General features: G+C 36.2%; 1 protein-coding gene across 2 annotated transcripts in view; it reads right to left on the minus strand.

The window, feature by feature from the left end:
• The window catches only part of LOC148942492 (uncharacterized), an 84,947-nt gene that overhangs the window by 23,781 nt on the left and 41,483 nt on the right, over nucleotides 1-19,683 (minus strand). For both annotated transcript variants that reach the window (XM_089102244.1, XM_089102245.1), the window contains exon 3: nucleotides 11,370-11,580. In XM_089102244.1, coding sequence (XP_088958370.1) covers nucleotides 11,370-11,580 — 211 coding nt within the window. The remainder of the gene's footprint in view (nucleotides 1-11,369; nucleotides 11,581-19,683) is intronic.

Raw genomic sequence — 19,683 nt, forward strand, 5'->3', positions numbered from 1 at the left:
ACCAGAAAAAATCCTGCCTGAAAACGTCTGTATACTTCCCAATAACCAATACAATATGTAAGCAATGGGCAAAGTTCATAACTTGCAGCCCTTCCCCTTGTAACTGTGGGTGATTAAGTCATCGTAAAAGACATATTTATTAGATTTTCTACTATGCTGAACAAAATGGCTATCTCAAAATTTTAATTGGGTGACTTTGAGAAAGTTGCCCTAGTTGCACTCCATTTTTTTGGTCACTTAAAAAGGGCACTAGAACTTTTAATTTCCGTTCCAATGAGCCCTCTTACGATATTCTAGGACCACTGGGTCAATACGATTACCCCTGGGGAAAAGAAAAAAAAAACAAACAAACAAATAAACACGCACCCGTGATCTTTCTTCTGGCAAAAAATGCCAAATTTCACATTTTTGTAGATGGGAGCTTGAAACCTCTTCAGTAGGATTCTCTGATACGCTGAATATGATGGTGTGAATTTCATTAAGGTTCTATAACTTTTAGGGGGTCTTTCCCCCTTTTTTCGAAAATCAGCCAAATTTTCTCAGGCGCGTAACTTTTGATGGGTAAGATTAAACTTGATGAAACTTATATATTTGAAATCAGAATTAAAATCTGATTCTTTTGATTTATCTATTGGTATCAAAATTCCGTTTTTTGAAGTTTCGGTTACCATTGAGCCGGGTCGCTCCTTACTTACAGTTCGTTACCACGAACTGTTTGATAGTTCATTGTAGTTTATGTGTGCCTATTACATCAAAAAAAAAAATTTTTTGTACTTAAAGATGAGATTTCTTCCTATTTTTATTTCATTCTTAACCAGAGGAAAAAAATGATGAGCAAAAAACATTGGCACAAAACTTAGTTTCCAAACATCAAAGGACTTGCCTTACATTTTTGAGCAAATAAGGGGGTGAATTACCACCCCCTAGATTTTGAAAGATACATTCTTTATCTCCCTTAACAAATTGAAGAAACCCCTCTCCCCACCTACATTTTCGTGAGCCAGCGCCCCTCATCTCGTCCACAAAACCAGTCAAGAATCAATACAGCAAAAAGATATTGTTAAAAACAAACGTTTAAGGCCCAAATGCTTACTGCACCATCATTATCCCCTTCCAGTCACAAATAATTTAAAATAAAACAGTGCCACTTCATAAAAGGAAACAATTAGAAAAAAATAAGCTAGAAAAATGCTTTAGTTGATTCTTCATTAAATAATAAAATTTTGGACCAATGGAAAGTTAGAATACTCTCCTACAAAAGTTTACAGTTTTCAGAGAAGAACAAATTTTATCAAAAACTAAATTCTAAACTTGCCGAGTAATTGCACCAGTAGTATACCGTCTATACACCAGAAAAAAACACATAGTAGCAAAAATTGGACGAAGTCGTCGCTAACATTTCATAAAAGCGAAGTTTTTCTCCGATTAAGAAAGCTCTAGTGTCTATAACTCTGAAGTTCCTAAGTCCAGAAATAATTACTAATGGAAAGTTAGAAAAAAAGACAAGTGATATCTGGGACTTTTCCACACCACCAGCGTTATAGTTCCCTAAGGGACGTTTAAAATATTATTGATTCCTAGTCAGTACTGGGGAGATATTGTCTTCCTGTGAGGAAGCTATGTAGACGGAATTACAGGGAAATAAATGTTGAGATTAGGAATGTAAACAAGATAATACGGGCGAATTGGCTAATAAAACAATTGTGATAATAAAACAAATATAAAACGCGGAATCGTGTAGGCTAATGTACAAAAACAATCCTTTTTTAAGGGAACAACTAAAGTGACAGAATTGTTCATTTTAATTTCAAACGCTAGGAACAGTTACAAAATCCTTATTGTTTCAACGGTGGTATATACCTAGGCAAGGTTGTTTCCAGTAAGGGCTAGGGAATTTGACCCTTCCCCCCCCCCCCCCGAAATGTTTGTCTAACCCTTAAAAACTTAAAAAAAATGAACACAAACATATTTTTGAGTTGTTTCTGAATTTTTTTTTGTAAAAACCCCTCCGAAAAAAAGAAATCAACCTTAGAAGTAGAAAAACATTTTTTCTTTTAAACTTAAAACATCTCTTATAAATACTCAATAAACCCATTCCAAATAAACAGAAAATTGGTTCCACAAGGCACCATATCTGATGAAAGTTGTGGGAGGCGGGGGTCAGTGCCCATTAAGTTTGACATTATAAGCATTTCTAGGCCCAACATGTTTTCCCTCCATGAGCCATGAGAATTCTTTTATTTCACGTCTAGTTTTTTTTATATATTCCGCATAATTCGCTCAGAATTTGTTTGCACAATTTTCACCTCCGGTATAAACGTTGGCCTGGTCCAAAATGAATAATTCCAAATTTTTATCCCCCCCCATCCTAGATCAATAACTTGTACGTGGTCCTGGTACCTACATCAAGTGCTTAATAAATTCGTTTTCTTTATGCTGACCGGCCTTCATTTATTAAGTTACCTTCAACTTTCTAAAATTGAATTCCTTTGGAAGATCAAACTCACTAAAACCTAGATGGTTTCAAATAAAACTACATTTAACATTTTCAACATCGGAAAATACAAGAACATCTCCCTATGGTAATTTAATTCCTAACGGAAAATAGAGACTCGATTAAATGCACGAGTCACGGACTCAAAGGCAGGGAAATCGATTATACTCCTAGGCTGTCAACAGCTTCAAAAACTAGCTACAAACTGTATTTCCAAGGAGAATATAAACTAATAGATAAACTCAGAGATATCAGTCTACTTGAATAGAAACGGGAAACTTAATACTGAATGCGGGACGTTAATATTGTGCGTTTTCTCAATTTTATTCTGCAAATCCATGCCGAAACTCGTATCCCCGTGCGGGGTGCAACCATTTCGACTAACCGTCACAAGCACTAAACGTCATAAAATCTAAAAGGAAAATCCGTCAGAACCACTAACCGTCATAACATCTAAAAAAAATTGTATATGTTTATATAATTGTAATAAGTATATAATAGCTTAGAAATCAATTTCGGCTATATATTTGCACATCAGGGGGGTGGGGGTAAAGCAAAGCATATATCAAATACGTAACCTAGCCTAACCTAGGTACCTTTTCCCACCTAAACCCAAAAAAAACAAAGTTTAAAAATTTTAAATGTTATGACGGCTAGTGGTTCTGACGAATTTTTTGATTGATGTTCAGACGGATTTTGGAAAAAATGACGTTAGTGCTCTGACGGTTAGATGCTATGACGCCTTCCCTCACCATGCAATATGCAAAAGACGAACGAAACGTAGGTAACAAATTGCGTATATATTTTTATATTGAAAAGCAGGAGGCATGAACTAATACTACTACTAATAATAACTCACTGCAGCACCACGCCGCCTGAAGCCAACACAGCTACCGTCGCTCCTCCTCTGTCCCAGAAAAAGCCTCCCTCTTCAAACCATCCCAAGAAGTTCCCATTCCATTTAAATCTTTCCTAACGACATCCTCCCATTCCATTCGGGGGAAACTTTTTCTCATTCAGATCTCGTATTACCTCCTAATCCATTCTCCAAGTTAGTTTCCTTACGCTTTATTGGAAAAGCACTTGACTGACTGTTGATTTTGTAATTTCGTACGGCAGACATGCAGTTCAAGTAATTACCCTGATGCCTAAGCCAAGGGCGTAATTTGCTATGGGACATGGGGAAAACTGCCCGCCCAGACCTCAGTTTGCCCCCCCCCTCCCCAGTTGAAATTTAGCTTCTGTAAAAATTTTTGTCAAAACTAAGATAAGCCTGCATAATTTATGCATCCAGAGAAACAGGTCAGTTTTCTTTAGTAAATCTTTGCCCATATGGTACTATATGGCTCATTTTTCACTGCCATTTTCACTTTATTTGGCAAAAATGGCTCTAATTATGCCCCCTCCCACTTTTTTGACCACATTACGCCATTGGCCTCAACATGTATGTTTAGTCCTGCACTTGTTGAGGCAAGGCCGTACCCGGGATTTTTTTTCGGAGGGGGTTTTACTCAAAGATTTTTTTTTTCGCGGGGGAAGTTACACAAACAAAAAACTCAAAAACACATACAAAATTTGTTTATATCCGTATTTACGAGTCAGACAAACTTTTCGGGGGGGGGGGGGTTCAATCTGGGGACAGGGCTGGGAAGTTTGAACCCCCCCCCCCCCTGCGACCCGAATTGTTTGTACGAATCGTAAAAACGTAACAAAATTGCACATAAAATTTACTTGATGCGTTTTTAAGTCTTTTTTGTACCCCCTCCCCCCAACAAAAGTCTTAATGAGGCCCTGCTACACGCATAAGGAAAATAGATACTGGTGCGTTAAACGTACACTTTTATATACTAATGAGAGACGAAACCCGCCAGACTGGTTATTTTCAAGAGACCGCTATTGAGAAATGGAACACAAATAGTAGTTTTCATTGCATTTACGATAATTAAACTGTTGTTTTTTTGGAGTTTAGGGGGAAAAGGTACCTAGGTTAGATTAGGTTATGTATTTAATATATGGTATGCTTTACCCCCACCCCACCCCTAATGTGCAAATATATAGCCCAAAATTGTTTCTAAACTATTATATACTCATCCTATTGTATTTTATTTCATTAGCATTAACCAAACTTGACGTTTTTAGAAGTGTCCGTATAATGCACCAGTACCGGAAAATATATATTAAAAGTTTTTTTCAGCTCATGATTGGGAGGTGGTCAGCATTATAATCAACATCAACAATGGGTATCAACTACGGTAAATCAAAAGACGGTATGTGACGATACATAAACTGAATTTGAGAGTGGAAAAACTGAAAAATGCACTTGTGCATTATATCTAACCCACCGCTATAGACTGTACAAGGAAATCAGACAGGAAACCAGACAAACGGGTATTTGCTAGATAAATGGATCGCAAAGCGTGATTTCTTATTGCGTTTACAATATTTAAACTGTTGTTTTTTGGGGTTTAGAGGGGGAAGGAACCTATGTTAGATTACGTATTTGATATATCCCATGCTTTACCCCCCCCCCCCTAATGCGCAAATATATAGCCCAAATTTGTTTCTAAACTATTATATTTTCATACTATTTTATTTTATTTCATTAGCATTAATCAAACTCGACTTCTTTCGTGCATAGCGGTGTGTTAGATATAATGCACAAGTACTCTGAAAAATATATTTTTGGCTGAAAATTTGCACAGATATTCATGATATGATAAAAACAATTTTGATATCAAAAGCTCCAATCTCCACTGTTTTTGTGAGACAGAAAAAGATAAAGAAAAAAGACACGTTTTGAAAAAGAGTCAGTAGAAAAAAGAAGGAACTTGTTCTTGCTTTACTTGAAGGGATTTGATATAAGCGTAACTTTCCTAAAGATATGAGATAGTAATTTTTGAATTACTTCAATACACCTTCGTTGTACTTTTTACAGTTTTTTTTCTCTCTGTTTTTTTAAAGCAAATCATTTTAGGAACCGAACCTCTCAGATTGCAACTCTTTGATTATAAATGTCAAAAGAAAAGGAAAAAAATTGTCTTCCTCATTCAAAAGTTGTTACTGTCATGGCTAAAGGACGTATGTGATATTCTTACGCTTTTGAGTTAATTACCAAAAAATAGGTTACTCCGCTGTTCTGAAAGGCAGGACAACAATGCAATGTGTGGTCAATACCACTTTGATCATCCTGAACACACGCTACCCTGTTGATCTTCCCTTTCAGAGCAGCAGAGCAAATTGTTTTTAGGAATAGTTTCTTATGCACAAAGATATTGTCAGTGAATTGATGCCTGTTACTTGTGGTGTGTCGCAGGGTTCCGTTCTGGGACCTCTCTTGTTCCTAGTTTACGTAGACACATTGCGGTATTATATAAGTGATGGTGTTGTTACTTCATTTGCTGATGATACAGCTATAACTGTTTTTGCAAAGTCTGTTCAAGAAGCTGTTGAAAAAGCAAACCATGCACTTCAGTGACTCCACGTATTTGTGAGCGTGAGTTGCCTCGCTGTTAATGCAAAGAAAACCAGTTACATGATTTTTAGCAGAACTAAGACTCTTTCCCCACTGGATTCGGTAGTTGTATATGCCTCTGAGGTTATTCAACAAGTATATGACCTCCGTTACTTGGGTTTTCATTTCGACTGCAATCTCAGCTGGAAAAAACGCAGTGAGATAGTATCAGCTAAAGCTGCAAGAGGGCTCCGGATACTGAGAAAACTGAAGCATACCTTATCTCTGTCAACCCTAAAGCTCATTTACAGCGCAATTGTAGACCCTTATATTGGGTACGGATGCTCGGTATGGGTCAGTAATTTAATCGGCAACTATAAAAGGATAGAAAATGTTCAGAATAAAGCAATCAGAGTACTCGGAGCGATTTGCCATTGTGAAAGTACTGCCGAATCTTACAAAAATTTGGCATTCTGAATGTTGGGCTGCAGCGTGATTATCAGTTATCAGTGTTTGTCTATTAGTGTCTGAATATGTTATCTCCTGAGTACTTTTGGAATGTATTTTCCCGCAATTCTCTCTACCATGGATATTCTATACGAAATGTTGACCATTTGGTCAGTGAGATCCAACATTCAACAAGGTCAAGTTTTGCTTTACGGAACATAGGTGTTTCGGTATGGAATGGTCTCCCGGATAGCATTAGAGCGGCCGATAACTTAGTTTAATTTAAGAAAAATTTAAAGAATTTTTTTGTAGAAAAAGGAGGATAATTTTTGGAGATTGGGGGAAGAAGAGGGAAGGGGGAAGAGAGAAGGATGGTTAGAGTGTGATAATATAAATTGTTTTCTTGTTTTTTTTCCTTACCTTCCTTTTTTTTGAAAAAATAAGAATGTATTAATAATTATTATTGTTTTTATTTATTTTTGATTAAAGAGTGGTTAGAAGATACAGCCACCAACAGGATTTTTTTTTTATCTTAATGTGGTTGTCTAGTTATTTCTGATGTTTGTTGAATTTTTTTTTTTGGTAAAGTAAAAATGCCTATGTCTATTTCTAAAAAGAAAGCAGAAAAACATGCAAATTATCTGGAAATTCATGAGTAAGATTTTGGGAAGCCCAGATCCAGTGCATCCCTGGTTAGATGACTGGCTTTGATCAGGTTAAAAATTACATTCAGATAGATAAAATAAAGAAATTAAGAAAATCTTGTATATTTCTTTATATTGTAAAACATATGTATAGGCTATTTGTTTTATATGAATGAACACAGCAGACAAGCCCAAGACAATGACAAAGCGCGCCAGGAAGAGGTAAGTTTTTGTTTTTAAATAAATCTAGCTGGTTGATGCATATTTTGATATAATTACATTTTTATTAGAGCACAAGTATATGGAACTTGTTGCGGGAGAAGAAATTGGTACACCGTATTTGTGTGTGTACTTGTGAAATGACATCATTTTTATACAATCCTAAAGAGCTTATACCAGATTTGCCTCTCACTCACTCGGACTATCTGTCTTGGCTTTTTCTACAAATAAACCGTGGATTGATGCCCGTAACTACTTGATTTTAATTACAGCACTTTTAATTACTACCTTGGTTCAGAAAGTCTTTTCCCCATTCACTGTATTTATAAAACCTGATGCAAGTCCGATTGTGGTTAATATGGCAGTGCAAGATTGCACAAACAATGTGAAAAATAGTGGAGTAAAGAGAAAAGGGAAATAAAAAATAAAAATACACAGCACTTAAAGTAAATAGTTAGAAAAATAAAAAGAAAATTCAGCAAAATAAACGAATGAGACCATGGGGAGAGGACAGTTTTTCATAAACATTTGCAGACAGTTTTATATGTAAATCACGAAGTTTTTCACTTATATCAGGTGCGTTATACTTTTTGATAATACGGCGATTATGAAATGACTACGGAAAATACAACAAACATCTTCAATACCTATAATAGTATTTCCTTAATTTAGATAGGTCATTCTTCCTAAGCAAAATGTAAATACCTGAAAGGTACAAAATAGCATGGTCACATAAAACAGAGTACAGCGACACTAAAGCTTTGTGATTGTACTTCGACCAATTTACAACAATCTTGGAATACCCACATTTGATCTTGGTACATACTTCCCTAACAGCTGATTGACGAAAAAAAAAAAAACATATTATTTTAAAGAGTAATACCAAGCCAACGTAGGCTGTCAACTGAACATATAGAAGAATAATTACATTTCAATGGAGAATTCTAGCATTACCGTTGAAACAAAGATACTCGCACTTTTCAACATTTAAAATAAGTCCAATATCTAAAAACCTTTTCTCCCATTATCCACCATTTTAGACAAAGAAAATTTGCTCCTGCTAATAAGTAGGATGTCATCCGCGGAAGCAATATACGATACATCAGAAAAACCAAGAAAGCAAGTATCAGCTATACTTGTTCTATTTTAATTTATATTAAAATAGAAATTAAATATTTATATTAAATATTTTCTGTTTCTTTTTTATATTACGCTCTATTAACTAATAGAACATAATCCATGTTCTCAAAATAGAAATTTGGTTATATTTGTCAATAATATATTTTAATGTTGAAAAGTGCTTCAAAATACCTGTTTTTGTCACTGGGCATAGATACAAGAGTTAAATAATTCGTACTTAAACCCCGTTATTCTAGAGAAAGTGATAAGGGTAGCAAAAGATGAACCCAACCTATTAGCATTATTATGTGGTCGTCTAACATCAATTTTCGACAGTTTGCTAAAAACAAACTGTCAAACCTTGGCATAATTAAGGACTGTAAAACCTATTATATACTTGGATGGTAAATGATCTTTCAAAACCCCAATGAACTTGATCCTTATATCTTGCGAGGTCAAGAAAACTCGACAATTGATCACGAAAAGCAATTATTTTTGCAGGCTACACTGCACGCTACCTTGGTATCTGTGCTTGGTATACCCGAACACTTGATGGGAATCAATCCTTTCTAGGCCTCTTGCAGATGACCGGTTTTTATCTCTGCGTTTTCTCGTATTTCGTGTATATCACCTCCGAAATGCCCCTCTAAAGTTACCCCCTGAGTGAGAGAGCCTCTAACTGGCCTCTCAGCACGACCCAAGGTGGCGGATAGGAGAACATTCTGTAGATAGGCAGGGCACCTCCGAGATACGGAGCGCGGAGCAAGGAAGGATCAAGTCTCTAGGGGTCTACATAGCTAGCTAGAACACCCTCATATGGGGGTTGCAAGTTGAGATTGAAGAGTTGGAAGGCCTATGTACACTGGACAATGCCAATTGGTTTATTGACTAGTTTTTACCTCTGTGTTTTCTCACATTTCGTGTAAGTTACCTTCTGAGTGCCCCTTTCGTCACCCTTTCGTCATCTTCAACAGGCTTCTCGGCACATCCCAGGGCGGCGGATAGGGCAACGTTCTGCAGATATGCAGATTACCTCCAAGATAGGGAGTATGGAGCAAGGAGAACCCAGTCTCTGGGGTCTTAAGTTCAGATTAAGGGGGTAGAAGGCTCCTCAGATGCACACTGGACGGTGGCAATCGGAGTATGGAAACAACTTGCCATCACAACCCTTCTCCCAGCCAGTGGTCAAATTACTGGTGTTGTTGGACACCATGGGGGCACATTTTCGGTAGTAGATATTATGGAAAAATCCCTTTATATGGGCCTCTCTAAAGAAGTCCAACAAGAGATGCTATAGTCAAACGGGAGTGACGCAATGAAAAACCCGTTTTTACGAGATGATTCAATACACCGCTGTAGAGAAATACATTGTATAGCGTGGTTTTAAGATATTTAAAGTGTTGTTTTTTGTTGTTTTTTTTTTGGGGGGGAGGAAGTTATCTAAGGTCGGCTACGCATTTAATAAATGCAAGGCTTTGCCCCCCACTCCCACAAAAATGCAAACATATAGCCCAAATTGATTTATAACATATTATATAGTAATAATATTTGATTTTATTTCATTAGCATTAACCAAACTTGACTTTTCAGAAAGGCCCATATAGAGGGATTGCACCGATATTATTGGTCCATACTAGGAACAAAGAGGAACGGGTTGCCACTGTCCTGAAGCCAGCCAAGACACCCTTTATTTACCTATACTGATGAACAGAAACTTGTAAAGGACTCCAGTTGACCGTTGGAAGAAGAGACCCCAAAACGAACTTTGAGGACGGATTGGACTCAAAGTCAAGTCAAAGCGTTAGATTTTAATTACAATAAAATCATGAACAAAAACACTTTTATTTTAAAGCTTTAAAAAAATCTGGAAAAAAGCGTTTTCTTGCTACCAGAATTTTTTTTTAAATTCCTTAAAGCTAGGAAACACGGGGCTTTCATGACTTTCCATAACTATTCAAAGATAAATTTTATACCATGACGAACGTAAGACAAAATCGTCATTGTTATTCCTAAAGGTCGTATCTGACATTTTCACTTTCGAGGTAATTGTACTTTCTTTAATCTTTATGGCATGCTGGCCAATCGTCTGCGTAGCGCATGTACTCCAGATTCTCCGCCGTTGGTCCGGAGTGCAATTCGTGGTGGGGGGAAAATCATCTGACACTTCCCGTGTTTCTCCCCCAGGTTTCTCCAGCTACTCATTTAGAGCTGGGTCGTCTCTGGCTGAGCTTACAGTCACACCATTGGTCCCCGTTCCAAACCAAATAACCAGCGACGTGAGACTTGAAGCCCTGTCCTCAGGATTTCAAGTCCGGGGGGCTTAGCACTCAGCTAGGACGTCACGAGGTAACTAACGAAAACAATATACATAGGCAAACATTTTACATCGATTTTATCCTGCAACTCGTCCGATCAAAGCTCGTTTCAGCGAATCCATAAACCAAAGGAGTAAGTTTCTCAATACCTCATATTTCTAACTAAAAAAATAACTAGGTATTATTACGTGTTATGTTTATACAGTGTGCACATAGTAGGACACTTCAGTTACACAGAGTGTGCAGGAATCGTTCAGAAGGGGGGGGGGCTGGGAAAGGGATGTTAAATCGAACTCCAACCCTTCTAACTTACAAGACTCTGCTGACCCTCTGTATGAGAACAGCTCAGTTTGGTTACTGCCTACGAAGTATCAACAAGTCAGATAAGCCTTTACCCTTATATCAGCGAAAATACACACACACGTAGGTCAATTCAATTCAATTTCGATTTATTCGAACAAAAATAAAAAATAACATCAATAACAATATAGATCCTAGAAGAGAACTTGTTAAGGACCAAAACACAAAAAAAAAAGTGAAACTGAAATCAGACAAAAAAGAAAAAAAAGAAAAAGAAGAAGACTAAAAAGATAACTAAAGTTAAGAATTAACTAAAATAGCTAAGAAGACCTATCTCTAAATTAAACCTGAGAATTTAAACATTAAATGATATGACTTACCTTCCCTAAGTTTATCATCTTCGCTAGCTTGTCCGGCTGGAAAGACCGTCTTGACAAAAATTCCCATATTTCCTTTAGGGGAATCTCGGCCTCCAACGACACTAAAACCCAGGCTTTTCTTCCCTGGACCCTTCTCGAAAGATGCAGTTGTTATATAGTAACTCGTTCCACGTGCTTGCCTTGATACAGTACAGAAAGATGGTATCTTTTCCTGCAACAGGAAAAATCAGTTTTTGCGGACGAACTATAGTCAGATAGCACTGCATCCAATGGGCCACCACTGGCGGATCCAAAGGGGGACCAAGGAGGACATTTTCTGACAAACTCATTCCTTGTTATTTTTTCTGTTTTTCCCTCTTTTTTTAAATAAGTTTGTCAATTCGGTCAATTATTGGCACCCTTGCCACATTACCCCCCCCCCAGATTTTCCTTATTGGCATTTTTGTCACATTGCACCACCCCCCCCCCCCCCAATACTTTGCTGTAGATCTACCATTATGGGCCACAGGGCCACAACTCACGCAAGAAGTGACCCAAAAGGACCACAAATTATATAATCGATATTTCTTCCCTAAAAATTAGAAAAAGGCTATGACTTACCCTATCAGCAGTCACAATTAAAACATAACCTAACCAAATGAACGACTAAAAAAGACCAGGGACGCCATTCACGAAAATTTAGAAGGAGGGGGCAAGCACTTTACTTAAACTTTCTTTAATGAAGATACATTAAAAAAGGGCCTTTCAAAAAATTTTAGGGTCAATTTGTTTTGTTTTTCGAATTTTCAATGAAGATACCAAAAACGCTTTGTTTCAAAATCTAGAAGGGATTTGCCCCCCTCTCCCATGTTTCTAAATTTGTGCCCCTGGATATACCTGGCTATACATGATACCAGAAAGATACCAGAAACCGAAAAGAGGAAATTCTAGCGAGGATAATTTTATTTCACTGTTTATAAGCTGTCCTCCTTTGAATTTTCTCTCAACAATCTCTCGTTTTTTATATTTTCTCTACTGATGAAGTATGTCTATTGTTCTCCTTTTCAGCGTTAGTCAGTTGATAGAAGTTTAACGTTTGTTCTCGTCAAACCAAATAGTAATATTTGGGAAATCAATTTCGTTAAATAAATTACTGTGATGTCGGAGGACAGTCGCAATAAAAAACCAACTTTTACTCAATAAAAGTAACGATAGCCGTAAAAGTTTTTCACCGCAATGCCGACAGCCCGTACTCCAGTCTGCTCAAACTTTATGAGGGGAGACGACACAATATGAATGAAAAAGGATTTGGAAAAATTATTTTCTTAGTAACATTTAGAACATTTAGATACATTCTTGGTTATGTCACTCACAGTAGGCTTTTTAACTGGTTATCTACGAAATTTATAAGAGTGAAATCTAAAACTAGTGCCGAAAAGAATTATCACCGACGCTTTCTAAAGTTTGGTGAAATTGTTTGACCTAAAACTACTATAGAATTGGTTTTTCGGGTACTTTTAAATTTAAGGAGGGTAAAGAAAACAAAACTTTGTCCCTAGTAGGCCTGCCAGCTTAAAGTCAACTAGCATACTTAACCTGCCAAGATTTTCTATAGTTAACCAAGGCCTGCTTTTTGCAGAATGGATTTTGACTTAAAACAATTTTAAAAATAAGAATTTCTATTAATTATCACCACTATTAGGTTTTGATGCCCATTTACAGAAGATACAACTACTATAATAACTTTCCCATTTTCTTTGCCATTTTATTATTAGTCAGCGGGAAAACATGGCATTTTATTATTGCATTTTCCCATTTTATTATTAGTCAGCGGGAAAACATGGCAGAAGCAAAGGATTAATGACTACGTTACTATGAAAACTTGAAGCATAAAGGTAGAAAAAAGGACACTGCTTCCACTTCTACCGATTTTTTGGGATATCTACCAAATTCTTAATACAATACATCCCCCGACAAAAAGAGGAGATGCCAAAAGTCACCGAGGGTTTGCAGATTGTATGAAAAGACAGGTGGCAACAGTGACAGAGGAACGACTAAGATCTAAACAGAGACTTTTTAAAGGGGAATGTTTAGTGGAAACAAGGTTTAAAGAGGTTATTATTTACTTAATTTTGAGTTCACCAAAGGCACGACGCCGATTGAAGGAAGGTTCAGAGACACGACACTGCCCTTGACGGAGCAGCCGTCTTTTTGCAAAAGTTTCATGCTTAAAAGGGAAATATTTCCAGTGGTCTCTTTAAAAAAAAAATTCATTATACTTTAAATTCCAACTGGGCTCTCAAAAACTGAACAACACCCTCGACGGAAAAAGAGCAGTCTTTTCGGACGCACTTCACGTTCGCAAGGGCTTTTGAAGCATTAAAACCGAATCCTTATACCTTAAAACTCCAACTGAGTTCTTAAAAAGTCAAATAATCTTTACCACACACAACGGTGTCCCATATCGGTTGCTGCGATACACCTGGGCGATATTATCAACTGACAAACTACGCATGACAACATCGCAAGACAACATGAAAATACTTTTATGAGGCTCGAGAGAAAGCCAAAACATTCAGGTTTTGTTTCGCAGCAAAAATTGATGAATAACAAAAGATAGCTAATATTAATTTCTCAATTTGCTTCATTTTCAATAGTTTTTCCCTGCTCTGCTAACTGTGTCTTGGACGGTTTCATAAACTGTTTATGTCTAGCCGAGTTGCCTTAATTACGCACAAAAACGCGTTGCTTATACAATAAAGGCACGTCATAAGTCTTGCATTCTTGCTTCAAATCGCACCTTGGTAGCCCCAGGATATGACATAATTCTAGCTAAATACTTTTTATTTTCTTCTTTTTGTGCCTGTACACAACTGCGTACACGCAAACTGTATGTTGTATATATATAGTATATGTTGTATGTATATGTTGTATGTATGTATGTTGTATGTTATAGTATTACACTTACACGATTCGGTCAAAACCTAGTACCAATTGTGGCAAGTAATCCGTCATACAAGGAATGATCACAACACAGGATTACAATATCCATGTCAACTTATTGGAGTTCCACCGATACAAATAAGAGACTGCGATCATATCACATCGATCATATGAATGACATATAAGAACATCAATACCTTGCAAATATCATGATTACTGTTCAATCAATCATTCGCTATAGTATTTGAGGAATAACAACTCTGCTACTACCATAGAAGTTTACTTCGGGATTGGTAAAAAAAATATTTCAGTGCTTGTACCTTAGAGGCCACCAAACGTAATTTCATATACTATGCTCAAATGAAGAAAAACTGTTCAAGTATCATCTTTAAATATATTTTTAACACAAGCTAGTTCTATCAGAGAGTATAGAGCAACCAGAATTTACCAGAATGTAGTGTAAAGCTTACTAGAAAAATGTAATTAGCATAAATTAAAGGAGAAAAAATAACACCAGAATCGGGCGTGAACATGATGCATAACAAAATTCAGTTTCCATCCATTTTTACACCATAAAACAACAGCGTTGGCTCAATTAGGGTAAACATACTAAGAGGCATAAATCGTTAGATAGTCTATCCGTTTAAGATACCAGGCAATTATATTTAAAAGCTCAAAGTTTCCTGAACATACTGCCACACAGTGGTGCCTTCTTCCTTACACATATCTGCAATTGCCACGAAATAGAAAGTTATTATACGTGACCTTTGTCAACTTTATTTGACTGTCTATATTTTGTCAACTTCATTTGATTTTCAATATTTCATCAACTTCAGCTGACACCTTCATTTAGACTTCAATTACGTATTCACAATGTTAACGAGTTGCATAAAAACGATTAAAGAGGGAGAGGTTGAGGAAATCTTTCTTTCTTTTAGAGGGGAGGTTGTCTATAACTCCCTCCTCGCTACGGTCCCTCCTTCTGTTTTGCTTACCTATGGTCTGTCAAGAAATTCAACTGTCGGTTTTGTCGCTTCCAGTCTTGTCGAACAATTCGTGGCAACGAACTGTAAGTAAGGAGCGACTCGTCCCAATAGTGGTCGAAACAGTTGAAAAAAAACTTGTTTTCCTTTAATTTTAATATTAAACTAAAGAAGAACACTGGAATGAAAACATTCTCAAAGATAGAATATATGTTTAAAATGAATGTTTTTTTAAGGCACAGGTTAATTAGCGTAAAAAAGAGAGATTTAGAAGATAGTAGCCCCCCCCCTCATCATTTTGATTCAAGTTGTAACTTCATTTTTTATTTTCACGTGAAAATGCTTTTTTCTAACTGTTATACAATAACCTTCGGCTTGTAGGGAAAGCTATAAGCTTTTTAAAATTAAATATTTAGCTGGTATTTTGGTTCGGTTATTTTAGGCTACGCGCTCTGGGCTGCCCCCCTTCCATAACTCTTTGTTGTAGTTTCCATAATTTTTTTACTAAAGCATTGTATTTTCATCATATTTTGTTTTATTTCATTATCATTCACCAAACTTCCCTTCTCGAGTGGGTTTTACATAATACACAAGAACCATTTCGCTTAACAGATAAGTACCGATTATTTTCTTACATGTTTAGTTTATTTTATCGAAATTATGCGTTAATAAGTAAATTAGAGAAATATATTTCATTAAACTAGTTTCGTGTCCGTAGTAAGTGCACATTCATTCAATCTACCAGTTGCTAATAATTCTACCCTATGCTCAAGGTTAGTTCCCTTAACTTCCTTAGCGGCAGCTTAACCAAAGCATTTTGCAGTAGATTGTCGCTAATCGTAGCAGCAGTCTAATCAACTGGTCTAATACTTCCTCTATGGGCTTGTCGAAGTTGTAATGAGTGATTGGAAGGATTGATTTTTATTCACAGAACGTGTGCAGTTCATACAGATTAATATGTAATCAAAATTAAGTACAAAACATAGAGGATTAATTCCAGAACCTCCCCTCTTTGACAATCAGCTATTTTCCAAGTAATCTTCAATCAGCCGAAACTTCAAAAATATCCACAAAATCTGTCCGTCAAAAAAGGCAGAAAAACAAATTGTTTGACCACTTATTAGGTAGTTAAGCATTGACTAGGCAACTGTGCAGTTTCAAATAATGGTTAGAAAAAAGTATTTTCACATGAAAATAAAAAATTAAGTTACGACTTGAAATAAAATTATGAGGAGGGGGCTACTATCCCCTAAATCTCCCTTTTTTACGCTAATTAAAAACTAAGATGTAGGTATATTTTAATTAATTATTTAGTTGGTATTTTGGTTAGGTATTTAATATAATGAGTTCTGGGCGGCCTGCTTTCCATAATTCTTTGTCGTAATTTCCATATTTTTTTAAATAAAGTATCATGTTTTCATCATATTTTGGTGTATTTTACTAGGATTATCCATTAGGCAAACCGGTTTTTGTCTTACAGAGGGTCGTTCTTGAGTGTGTTTCGTTTAACAGACAAGTACCAAATAATCGTTCGGCTTATCAATCTTGGCGTAGCCATTAGCTATTTCCTAGCAGACCACACGCATTAGTACATTCTCAGAGAGGCGACCCAGAAAGTTTACAAAGTGGTGCACCGGTTTTTGCCGGAGAGGATTGCAGTTCATACCATTTCAATCCGCGGTTGTTACATATCAAGTTAACATTTTCTTTTGAGGCCCGTCACCTACATTGTCGTCGTAAGTTTCTTAACCTTCCAATTTTGGTAAAATTCATCTTTTTCAACTGTATTTGTGGCGTAGAGACTATCCGCTGAAAGCAGTTTTGGCTCGTGCACAATTGTGTTATTGATATGTGCTAAAAAAAATTTCATCATTTGACGTCGGAAGTTAAAAATTGTTGCCGTTTGGATCGTCAATTGCAGGTTCCAGCTTCAGTTCCAGGTTCCAGCTTCAATTTCAGGTTCCCGCTCCAGATTCCAGTTTTTGAGAAAAAGTGAAGAACGTCGAAGGACAATTTACGAAAGTGTCATGCATTTTAAGTTCGCACGCGAGTAAGAAATCTGTTAGGAGTGTTGAATAACGATCTTTCCTTGTTTTTACAGCGTTGACTTAATTAATTTGTTTTACTCAGTTTTTTTCTCGTTTCAAATGAGCGCAATTCCAATTTTAGATCCTGAATTTGATAAAGATATTGCTTCATCCTTTTTAAAGGAAATAAAAAGTGAAGGTTTAAATACCCCTTTGAATTTTGATTCTTCGAGTCGGGATTATAATCCCACTTCAATCGTAAAATTTTTGACTACTGTGGGTAATTTAATGGTCAAAGAAAGTGCCACTATAGGAAGTGTGTAAAAATGGCGAATAATTCTGAGGATAATATAACAGATACAAGACCAACAGGAGAATTTGAATCAAAGAGTAATTGGGTCAGTAATGGATCCCCTGGGAAACATTCCAGTTCTTGAAACTGCAAAATTTATAAAACCTTTTTTATTTATTTATTTATTTTTATTGTTAGAAAAAGGGTCAATTCCAACTAAAATATGAAAATTTCTGTTTTCAGTAGGTCCACATAATGCGCCCCCCCCCCATGAGACCAGCAGAGTCTACCGAAAACACACGGAATGGGTATTTTGGTTCTTCATTTTTTTTCCTAACGTAGGTTTGATATACTGATGCATTTTATTTCTACGCAAGCACAAATTACAGTTTTTGCAATACTCTCGAATTTTTGCACTCATTCTATCAAATGTAAAGATACGGCTCATTCGGTCTAATGCCTTCTCCATAGACATGTGCCCACCAATTAGTAAGTGATCAGCAGCCAGTTTTACTGCCGAATCTACTAGGACACTTGGCAAGACTATTTTAGCTGTTCTAGGGATCCCTTTGTCCTTGCCATCGCCTCCTTTCTCGTCATACTTTTTGTCCTAAAATTTCTGCTTAAATTCCTAATATGACCCCTACATCCTATACTAAAAAAAATATACCTCTCCCCCTGGTCACGTTTTACGTCTGGCCAGTTCTGACAGAGTCCTTCATTCTGTCCTGTCCAACGAAATTTAGCATCTACGGTTGCTGATAAAATTATGAGGATTATATGGTTAATTTAGTTAGAAATTTATTCAAAATTTACAGGATTTGTGATGAACAAATAGGAAAACAGAGAAAATCTCAAACAGTACAATATAATAAAAATGCTGTCGAATTACCAGTTTTGCGAGAAGGGGACTTAGTTAATGTCCAAGATAAAGCTCAGAATCCAAGGGAAATCAAGGATGTAAAGCTTAAATTTCGTGGACCATATATAATTTAAAAATTTTTAAAAGATTCCCTATTCTTTGTACAGGAACTTTCAGGGATTTCTGCAAGGAGAGCAGTAAACGGTAGTCTGATAAAGCCTGTAAAGAATTCAGAAACTTTCTTACGTTTGAATCCTATTTTTCAGGAAAAAATTGATATGATCAAAAAACCTAATATTGTCACTAGTAAGTTTAAAATTTAATGACGAAGAGAAAAGCAGCAATTGTTATAGCTTACGTCAACGTCCGAGTGAGAAACTTTTGGTAGTTCAAAATTGTCTTGAGCAACCAGCAATAACAAAGCAATATCGGAGGAATGAAAAATTGTAGAATTGGAGTTAGAGAGTCGTGGGTATAGGAGAAATGATTCAACATCATCTGTATACCATCTACCAGTGGAGACTCCAGTAGTAACTTCAGAAATAATGGATGATAGCTCCGTTTCTAGCGTACAACAGGAGGTTCAAATAGGGGCTAGTCTAATTAATGTAGAAGTAGATAAAGGGGAAATAGAGTTTGAAGTAGACTCGAGTGGAGAATCAAGTAGTTTTAGGAGAAGCAATAAGAAAATAAGTAATAAGCCTCCAGGTTATTATATATGGAGATAAGTAGAGTAAGATGATTATAGAGATTAATAAGGGACTGGATATAGGTAAATAAGGGATTAATAAGTATGTTATTGCAGTATAAACGGTGTTGGGAATTGATGTCAAGTTAAACTGAAAATATAGATAGATTTTCTGCTGATTAACTGGACAGGAAAAGTGCTTTCTTTGAAATAGGAAAAATAGAAAGATAAAAATGACAAGCGAAAGATGTGTAACCAACTTTTCTCAAATGATGTATTTACTTCCTTTTAATATCCGATAAATAGTAAAAGAACCGAATAATTTGTGAAAAAAAAAAGAATTAAAGCTTTGGTAAAAGGAAAGTAAAGGAAAATCTCATTGTGTTTCTGTTGACGATTATCATTTTTATTTAAAAAGATGTTCTGACGATGTGCAATTTTTTCTATTAGGTGTAGCTATGCGAAGTATGCGAACTTAGCATGACAATATAAAGAAAAATGAAAGTGCCAATTGGGAAAATATTTTCTTGTGTCTTGTTG

Source organism: Artemia sp. Qi Xiang Cuo, chromosome 16 (genome assembly GCF_049724085.1).
Source record: "Artemia sp. Qi Xiang Cuo chromosome 16, ASM4972408v1, whole genome shotgun sequence".
Lineage (NCBI taxonomy): Eukaryota > Metazoa > Arthropoda > Branchiopoda > Anostraca > Artemiidae > Artemia > Artemia sp. Qi Xiang Cuo.